This window comes from Polistes dominula, unplaced genomic scaffold, assembly GCF_049000335.1.
Source record: "Polistes dominula isolate Pdom_NZ unplaced genomic scaffold, Pdom_raw_medaka contig_20, whole genome shotgun sequence".
Classification (NCBI taxonomy): domain Eukaryota; kingdom Metazoa; phylum Arthropoda; class Insecta; order Hymenoptera; family Vespidae; genus Polistes; species Polistes dominula.
The window spans coordinates 3,118,333-3,128,366 of NW_028301147.1; the positions used below are offsets into that span (position 1 = coordinate 3,118,333).

Genomic DNA, 10,034 nt, shown 5'->3' on the forward strand with positions numbered 1-10,034 from the left:
TATATATATATATATATATATATATATATTTAGTCTATTCGATTTGTTATGTGTGCACGTGTGTGTGTATGTGTATGTGTATAGTACAGATAATATATCTGAAATATTCGCGTTATCGAACGTATAATAAAAACGTAAGAAAAGAAATGCTTTCTCTCTTCTTCTTTTATTCATTAGCGAAAATATTGACGATAAAAAAAAGACAACAAAAAATTGTCTAATGCCAAAAGGCGATGCGCTTTTTTCTCTTTTTTTTTTTTTTATCCTTTTAAACGCTATACACGTTCGTATATAAAGTTATTATTATTATAATTTTGTTTTGTTCATTTTTTTTTTTTTTTTAGTAAGATTTCTTATGCAATTGTTATTTTATTTTTTGTAACTAGGCCCTTTTCTCGCCAAGGTCCCGGTTTCTTCGATTAGCGGTATCTGTATTAAAAAATACAAGATTTATGTAAATCCCAGTTCTTCTGAATTACTATCTGAGATAGCATATATGAGATGTATATATATATATATATATAATATATTATTATTATTATTATATATATATAATAATAATAATAATAATAATAATAATTATAGTTTTAATATGGCCAATGAACATGCTTGCAAAAGACTAATATGCTTATTATCTGTGATGTATAACACCATTTTTAAAATGGACTACCAAGAAATACTAAAGACCATTTCAAGTTTCATTTATAATATATGTCGATGTTACAGCTTTTATAAATTTAACTTATAAAATATTTTAACGATTGCACGCTTAGAGCACTTGGTATATATATATTCGATATATATATATATGTCAAATAAAAAGAAAAAAAAATATGTGCAGTTAATGAATAATATTCATTACATGGATTTCTATTTGATCGCAAAGACATACGGTATACACATACGACATCTATCAATGTTAAACTTCAAATGGTAGCAGCAGCATATTCAGTCCCATAGAGAAGATTTAAACTTGTCCATTTAACGCGATATATAAAAACAATTTTGGACACTACCCTGTCATGTAATACATCAAGGAACTCTCTACACACTCTCGTATGGATTACTAAGGATGTAAGAAATGTTTTTTTCTCAATGGGACCGATCATAGGTCCTTATTAAATAGTATTTAATGTCAAAATCGTATTATTACAATAACTCGACATTTGGAACCACCAGAGAGTATATTCCTGGTAGCCCACTTCGATAGGTGCTTTGCTAGCAAAATATTCCAGATTTAATTTTGCAGCGAGACTGATCATTCTGTATATGATTGATGGTGGGATAAGGCGGTCAATAGTTGAGACCTGCATTATATATATTAAATCAGGCCTAAAACAGAAGATTCATTTGTTCTTTTTCTATAACCTAGAAAATAATAAACAAAATGAAAACGATGATTGTCGATGAAAGATTTATTTAGGTTATCTTTAGATCTTATGATTTAATTTTTGTTATACCTAGGAGTGATGATAAGGAGTAACGTAGGTAGATGGAAACAGTCCTCTTCTATTACCAATTTCCCCATGCCACCAATGCTGATCTGTGCGATCTGTAACAGTTATTACATCTCCCCGCCTAAACTCCAACTCACCAGGTTCTTGTGGAGCAAAGTCATATAATGCTTGCACTAAACACTGAAATAAAAAAAGATATATATATATATATGTTTTTATATATACGCATTTCATTTCTAATCAATAGTAATTTGTCTGTGAATATTCTTACCTCTTCAGGAATCATATCACGTAATTTAACATCTTGCGAACGTGATACAGATGCTGTACGATGATATTCTACCAGCTCATTCAAACTATTAAACTTTACAACCCAAAGAAAAAACTTGCCTTGAGCGTCTCTTAATACTTTAAAATGTTGCACACCATCTGAACATCTGTCGTCATAAAGAAACAATATCAATTTTTGAACACTTGTTGATTCGTTTAAAAGTATATTATTATTGCAGAAATAAACATATTCTTACTTTACAGATAGTGAAAAGTCTCCAGGAGAGCTTTCACTGATTCTAATCAGAAAGGCACCTTCATGCTTATTCATTAATAGCCTTTCTGCATCTGCTCTTGTTATCTTTCCGTAATACCAACTAAAAATAAAATCAGAATAATAAGATATATCTTCTTTTTAATTTACTACAATGTAAAAAGTAAAACTTACTCGTGATTTTTCATTTCTATGTAATTACTTGGAATGAGTCCTTCTCTGGAATCTAATTCGGCTCTGAACCAATTTATATCATCCTCCATATTTAGAATCTAATAAAGAAATAAAATATTATTTTATATTTTATAAAAATACAATTACATATTTAATATAATATAATCAACATTTATATATAATTTTATAATTTTATTATTATTTATTGTTTCTTTACTTATATTCATATAAAATAATGACCACATTGAAGTTTTTGAATTTCGCGGGCGAATTCTTTTTCGACGAATACGAAATCATCTATGAATATAGTAAAATAAAGCAACATCATATCGATTGTTATTACGAGGAAGAGAATGGAAAACACATAAGCTATACGCTAATGACGATGTTAGAAAATCAAGTCAATTCAAATAAAATATCAAATCAGATATTGTTATCGATAGTTATCAATAGAAACGATCGATACAAGAATTTTATCACAAATTTCATTAGAAAAATTAACCTCAACAATTATTATCACTATACAAAAATAACATAAACTAACTTTATTCGTAATTAAAATAATAACATAAAAATATTAAAGGCAAACAAACAAATGTTCAATTATAAGATTTCATACATTTGTTTGCCCAGTAATATTATAGTTAAAATTTTTTATTAATGCAATTTAAAAAATTAGCCAATCAGAAAATTGTGTCAAAAAAATATTGCGTAATGATTGCACATAAAAAAAGTATACAACCTATAAAAATTACAAAACAATACTATTGACAAATTCTCGGCTAAAAATAAAAGAAGCTAATGTTTGCATTTCATAAACGAATAAAAAATAAAATAAATATTGTTGCAAACCAATCGAATATTCAAGAATAACAAAATTTGTGAGTGTATATATATGAGAAATGTTTGCGGATGTTCGGTGATCAGTCGTCGTAGAGTATGAGCCAATCAGAAGCAAGTATATTGGCTCGACGACGGTGAGCTGTTTGTTGATTGGTTAGTTAGTTGGTTCATTAAAGTACGAAGAAACAATACTTTCGAAGGGTCTGTCATCGAAAAATGCAATCAACAATAACAACACACAACGCATTGATGACATTAAATAATAATCAAAATAAAGATAAGAAAAAGAAATGAAATAAGTAAAATTGTCAATCAAAAAGAAATCGTTTTTTCCCGGAAATACGAACCTTAAGGACTTGACACCTGCGAAAGCTAAGCTCATCCTCGGCTGTCGCGGTAAAGTCGTGCTTGGCTACCGCCTCCATTCTTCTTCTTCTTCGTCTTATCCTTCTTCTTATTCTTCTTTTACTTTTTCCTTTCTTTTTCTTATTACTTCTTCTCTTTCTTCCACTTCTTCTACCCTCGAGGGTCAAACGCGCGTGTATGTACTAGACGGATTGCGGTGAAGAGGACCGAGAGGGGAACGAAGGGAAGGAAAAGAACAAGAGGAAAAGAGCGAGAAGGATAAAAGAGGAGTAGGAGTAGGGGAAAGAGATAGAAAGAGAAAGAGAAAAAGCTATATCACAGAGAAAGAGAGAGAGAGTCAGTCCTCGAGGCGGCACCAAAGGCGGCCACCTTTGTCTGTGAATGTAAAAAAAGAAAAAGAGGAAGAAAGAAAATATAAGAAAAGGAAAGAGGAAAGAAAAATAAGGGAACTTCGAAACGTAACACAACACAGCAATAACAGAAGAAGGAGGAATAGAAGAGTTAGTAAAATTTGTTGATTGTTCGATTTCTTTTTATCGAATAGCACTTGCTTTCCAATTTTCACTGAGTTAGCATATCGTTGGATGAAACTTAGGTGGCTCTTTGCACATATATTGTATATGTAGTATATATATATATATAAAACTTGTACGAAAAAGCTTTAAGGACGCGCACTTAAAAACACATCACCAATATCTCACGTTCGCGCACAGCAGCAACAGCAGCAGCAGCAGACACAAACACTGCTATTTGATTTGTCTCTCCACCCCGTATGTATCAAGGAATACCACCGAAAATTTTCTGACCAACGATCTCCCTCTTTCTGTCTTTGTCTCTTTTAAGCTTTCCTTTTCTATTTTATATATCTTTCTCTCTCTTTCTGTCCGTCTACCTATCTCTCTTGCACTCTATTCAAATTCAACGGCGTTCAATGACACCCGCGAACGAACTAAACTACGATCACGACAACTTGCATCCTCGTTCTATGAAATCGAGAGAAAGGGTAAAGTGAAACGATCAAAGAAAAGAGAGAGAGAGAAACTTGTGTATCGAGTCAAAAAAAGGAAAATAAAAAATAATAAAACAGAGAGAGAGACACAAAGTATAATGGCGGATCCGTTGTGTTGTGATACCTGTGTACTTAAAAAAAAGTATAGTTTTTATTCCGATATTGAATTTCCTCAGATATTATCCTTTTTTGTTTTTCTTCAACGGGACGAAAGGCAGAACTGTCAAAATAGAAAAGGTACGTTGCTTGGATCACGCACTCTCACGAGAGCGACCATCGCTCGGTCTTATCAGGCGTTACACTCTCTCCTCGCCCGGTATAACCGTGCTCTCTTTGCGTTTCATCCTCAATATTCTCCTTCTCTTTCTTTTCTTCGTCAATGCGCACAGAACTATTGCGCACGTGACGTCACCGACTTCAGCCGAACTTACCCGAATTGATGTGTGCGCAAGGAAGACGTTCTTTTTTGCACGTCCTCGTCCTCGTAATAATTTATATAGACAATATTTTTTTAATATCTTATCTTTTTCGAGCTAATTATTATCTTAAACGCAAACAAAATGACTAAGCCTTCTTTCTCTTGTAACATTGTTTAGAGATAAACATGGAAAGAAAGATTAGAAAACGTTGATTTTAGTTAGAAATTACGAATAATTATTTGACGAACTAGTTTCTCGTCGCGCAGGTTGCGCATGCGCTCAGAATTCGTTCGAAGATACATCGACTACTCGATCGACTCTACTCGGTTCGACTCGATTAAACTCGGCTTAACTTAGCTCGCTCGTTCCTTCGTTACTTGTTCGCTTACTGTGGTAGCCATATTGCTTTCAACGTGAGAAGTCGTATTTCGATCGTTTTCATGAAATTTTTCACGAAAAATCAATCTTATTGCTCTGATACTTAATTAATATCTTCATTCCAATAATAATAATCGAGAGATATTAATATATTAAACAAAAAATTTTCTCCTTAGAAAAAAATAAAAATGTTTTTGGCTATCTTTAATTTTTATTATTTTTTTTTGATTCTATAGAAATGAAATATGTATAAAAAGTAATGTATAAAAGTAATAATTCTGATATAGAAAATAATCGATATTCGACGTGAAATCACGATTAGATTTATCAATAATTACTCGGCAACAACGAGCACATATATTTATAATATAAACAAAATGTCTATCCTATGATACCGTCATGTGTACATATTCTCTTTTATATATATGTATATTTAGTAAACCTACTTATCGTGCTCTCTCTCTCTCTCTCTCTTTCTCTCTCCCCACTCTTCTTAACTATTCTTAGATCGTTCTAGAAACGAGAAGTTGAACGTTCTTCGTATATATGTAATTACTCCTTGTAAATATATACACTTAACTAAACATATATTTTATCTTAATGATCGAAAAAATATACTTCTTAAAATGAAACGATTTATAATTATTTTAAGCGTATATATTTATATATAAAAAATATGTACGTATAAAATTAGGCTTTGATCTCATTATGCCCAAAATGAGTTTAAAAGAGCGAAAGTTTAGCGCGAAATAGAAATGCGAAAGAAGAAAAGTATAATATCGCGTTAGGATTACAAACGCCAACAAATGGTCACGTGTCTTGTAAACAGAAACACGCGGTGAAAGCAGGGTGGAACGCACGACGAGTAAAGTCACTTTTTTTCAAATCCTCGATCTTCTTTATGGGATTTCACCTTTCTACAAGTTTATCCAATCGAACAAAGTTAAATATTAATTTTTTACACGTACGCGTATACGTTTATACATGTATTTGTTAACATTTTCTATCATTGTTTTCAATTCTCGTGAATTTTACGATGTATATATCAAGTTATATAATCTCAAATTGTATTTTTTTAATCTATCGAAATCCATAATAATTATTGACGATCGATGACTCACGTAGTTACTTACTTCCTCCATTTTTTTTTTATTTTTGCAGAATACTATATAGAATATTTTTTATTTCTATTTATTATTAAATATTTGTACGATTATAATATAGTACATACATTTATGATACATTATAATCTTGAATTTTATTAGATAATACATTTTTATCTATAACATATATGTATATATTTATTATTTATTAAATCAAAATGACGCACTCTACTGACGTAATTAATGATAAGTTCAAATTGTTTTATTTTCTTATAAATATGATTATAATAGAAATGTTTTGAAAGCATACAAAATAAATTTAGAGTTTTCCATTAGAAACGATATCTCGTCAAGAATCACCCATAATGATTCGGAAATAGAATCGTTAAAGCTACATATATATATATATATGATTGTTGTAGGTGCTGGAAAATTCAAGGTTGCGATTCGCGATCGACAATTGGAAACGACTGTTCATCCGATAGCAACTACGCTCACTGTGTTCTGTAATTAATTGTGATCGTTGTTTTTCTGACTCCTATTCATTTACTTTTAATTTTCTTTTCTTTTACTTTTCATTCATTAGTAAACACAACGAACTAACGATTTCACGAAATTTTATAAAAAAAACATTCTTTTATATTGACAAATTATTTTAGAAATTACATAAATGAAAGACAAACTCTATTAGAAGAGAAACATCAATTGAAGTAAATAAAAATAATTAAAAAAAAAAGAACTTTACATTAAAAATAATTGTAATTTAAGTGGATCTGTTTTACCGACAGATCAAATAAAAATTGATCGTAACAAAATCCAATATTTATTGAAAAATAAAAATTACTTTAATTGAAAAAGAAATTGGTTTTTGTGTTAAGCTACTCATTTTTTCAACATATCAACATATATTTAAACAAAATACTCACTCTCGCTTATTGTGATATTGAGATGACCAATGTTTTTGATATTGTACGATGACGATCTATAATCCTATATATATGTATATGTAGAAACATACGTGCATAAATACATACATAGATACATAAAACGTGAGCAATATTAGCGCGGAAATTGAATTACCTTTGTGCGACTGGTGCACCGATGAACATGAAAGACGTATATACAGTCAAGTTGTTGGCACCTTAACAAGCTTCCAATTAAATACAGCTGCGAATTATTATTTCTTTTGCAAGAAAGGTCTGGACATATTCGCGCGCGTGATTGGTTATAAAGAATCCATATTGTAATAATGAATTTCTTTCGTTTCTGATTAATCTACAAATAATTTTGTTCTTTCTTTGATTCGTTAGATTTATTTTAAACATTATATTTGTTCAAAACATCATAAATAATAATAATAATAATAATAATATTTCTTTTGTTACTCGATTAACTCATTCATTCGTTTATGCTTCATTCGTTTTAAACGAGTTTCGTACAAATTAGCGTAAACTATTATAATATATATATATATATATATATATATATATATATTTCGTTTTTTGTATATTTTTAATTGTCTTGTTTTTCTTCTAATTTTTTTGTTTGTTTTAAAATGTATACGCGTATCTGTGTTTGTAATTGAAACGAGGAACGCAACGTGTTTTTATTCAAATCTCGTCAATGCGATCGGCATTGTCATTCGGACAGTGGCGAATTCATGAATACGCGAGTTTTCGTTTCCTGTGAAAGATTTACGAGCATTGTAGTAGTACGAAAAAAAAAAAAAAAACAAGAAAAATCAAAAAGAGAGAGAAAGAAAAAGAGATAGAACACGCGAACGCAACCGAGCGAGGACTACTCGTTTCCTCCCACATTCAATAAAAAATGTCGGAAATGTTTGCGCGCCATTCAGTGGAAATAATCATCGTGTGTCGTGTTCCTCTTGATTCGATATTCTACTACCGTGATTTTTTCAACTTTCAATGTATCTTGTACATATACGTATACCCACGTGTCACATAGATATAAACTATATATATATATATATATATAAACAACATTTAAGAAAATACTATACTATACTAGATATATATGTATATATATAATATGCAGTCTATAACATAGTAGTATGTGTTATAGTATATAGTATATAAAATAAACACGAACAATGAAACTAGTTGATTTGTTTTTATCTCTTTTTATTATTTAAAAACAAATGTTCTATTAGTCGTGTTGTTTTGTTATACTTAAAATACTTTAACCCTACCCTACTCTTGTGAACTCATATATAAACACGTTATTTATTCGAATTATTAGTTTTAGCGTATAATCCAATTATTTTTATATAATATATTTATATTTATATAAATAAAATTATATTATATTATATTATATTATATATCCCTAAAACGTTTAGTTATTTTGAATAAAATTTAGGATTTTCACACAATTTAATTGAAGTATACAATTTAAAGACAATATATACATAAAATATGTATGTAATTATCTTATTATATTATTCTCACACGAGAGTGTTTATTTTATTTTAGAAATTGAGAAAGCATAAGAAATAGAAGGATGCAGAGAGAGAGAGAGAGAGAGAGAGAGAGAATAAGAAGAAGAAGGGAAAGGAATAGGGAAACGTAATTTCGGTTCTAGTTGTGTCTGAAGGCGATGTCACAGTAGCGTGTGTCTTGTCTTCAGGATGGCTCCTTGAAGACTGTTGAAGATGTACAGGCAGTCGTGAGCTTAGAGAAGGCCTCTCTTCTCTGCCACGTCTCGGTAGATGAAAGGCTCTCGTGACTATCAAAGGGAAAGGGAAGAGATAAAGGCTCGAACACAGCAGACAATGGCCCTGAGCCTCCTACGTTTTCAGCTCGTTTTAGACAGTTTCTAACTACTACTACTACTACTACTATTATTTCTTATCACTACTACTACTAGTAGTATCATAATTATACTATTACTATTTATATGTTTTTAATTAGTCTTCTTTTTCTTACAGGAAATCACATACATATAGGTACTATTTAATATAGTATAATTTATAACACATTATGCATTGTTTTACTATTGTATATTATACAATAGTATAGTATACATATATAGTATATATATAATGTAGTATAGGAATTCATATATGATATAATACAGGTGTTGTATAATATTTAATTTATTTATTACTACTATTACTATTATTACTTATCACTACTAATATTAGTAATATCATTATTATACTATTACTATTTATATATTTTTAATTAGTCTTCTTTTTCTTACAGGAAATCACATACATATAGGTACTATTTAATATAGTATAATTTATAACACAGTATGCATTATTTACTATTGTATAATATATAATATAGGATGTCATATATAATATAATATGGGTATTGTGTGTGTGTGTGTGTGTGTGTGTGTGCATAGTATTTAATTTGTTTATTTGTGTGTCAAGATAAATATATCGTGTCACAAGATATCGTTTAACTGTTAACCGGGAAATTCCCTTTTTAATTACGCAGCTTTTTTTTTATTCTTTATTTATCATTTTGTATATATTTATTTATTATTTATTATTATTTATGCTTAAAATAAATAAAAAGAATATGAAATATATATTTTTTCGTTTATTTAAATATAAAGTACGTAAAATACGTTTGACGTATATATACATCGTTCCTGGTTAACAGGTAAAATCTTTGTTTTTTTCTTCTTCGTTTTTACGTCTTACTGTAAGTGAAAATTAAAAAGAAAAAAAAAGACAAGAAAATAATCTAGGGAAAAAATAACGAAGTA

General features: G+C 29.4%; 1 protein-coding gene across 3 annotated transcripts; it reads right to left on the reverse strand.

The window, feature by feature from the left end:
• Window positions 1-4,940, reverse strand: drk (growth factor receptor-bound protein 2 drk). 3 transcript variants are annotated; one of them, XM_015320414.2, is made up of 6 exons: window positions 3,366-4,939; window positions 2,176-2,273; window positions 1,985-2,104; window positions 1,729-1,894; window positions 1,461-1,637; window positions 1-429 (listed from the first exon to the last, which is right to left on the reverse strand). In XM_015320414.2, exons 1-5 carry the CDS (start codon window positions 3,441-3,443, stop codon window positions 1,461-1,463), a joined length of 639 nt encoding a protein of 212 aa, XP_015175900.1. In that variant the 5' UTR covers window positions 3,444-4,939; the 3' UTR covers window positions 1-429. The 3 variants fall into 3 exon arrangements, with proteins under 3 accessions (XP_015175900.1, XP_015175901.1, XP_015175899.1); XM_015320415.2 differs by lacking the exon at window positions 1-429 and adding an exon at window positions 445-1,332 and having other exon boundaries at window positions 3,366-4,940; XM_015320413.2 differs by lacking the exon at window positions 1-429 and adding an exon at window positions 445-1,368 and having other exon boundaries at window positions 3,366-4,882.
• Window positions 4,941-10,034: the final 5,094 nt, after the last annotated feature.

Bases quoted from the DNA above. Each gene is read 5' to 3' on its own strand.
- drk (XM_015320414.2), bottom strand. From the start codon at position 3,443: ATGGAGGCGGTAGCCAAGCACGACTTTACCGCGACAGCCGAGGATGAG. The intron at 2,105-2,175 runs GTAAGTTTTACT...TTTTATTTTTAG, and splicing joins ATAGAAATGAAAAATCACGA to TTGGTATTACGGAAAGATAA. The intron at 1,895-1,984 runs GTAAGAATATGT...TTATGACGACAG, and splicing joins GACTTTTCACTATCTGTAAA to ATGTTCAGATGGTGTGCAAC.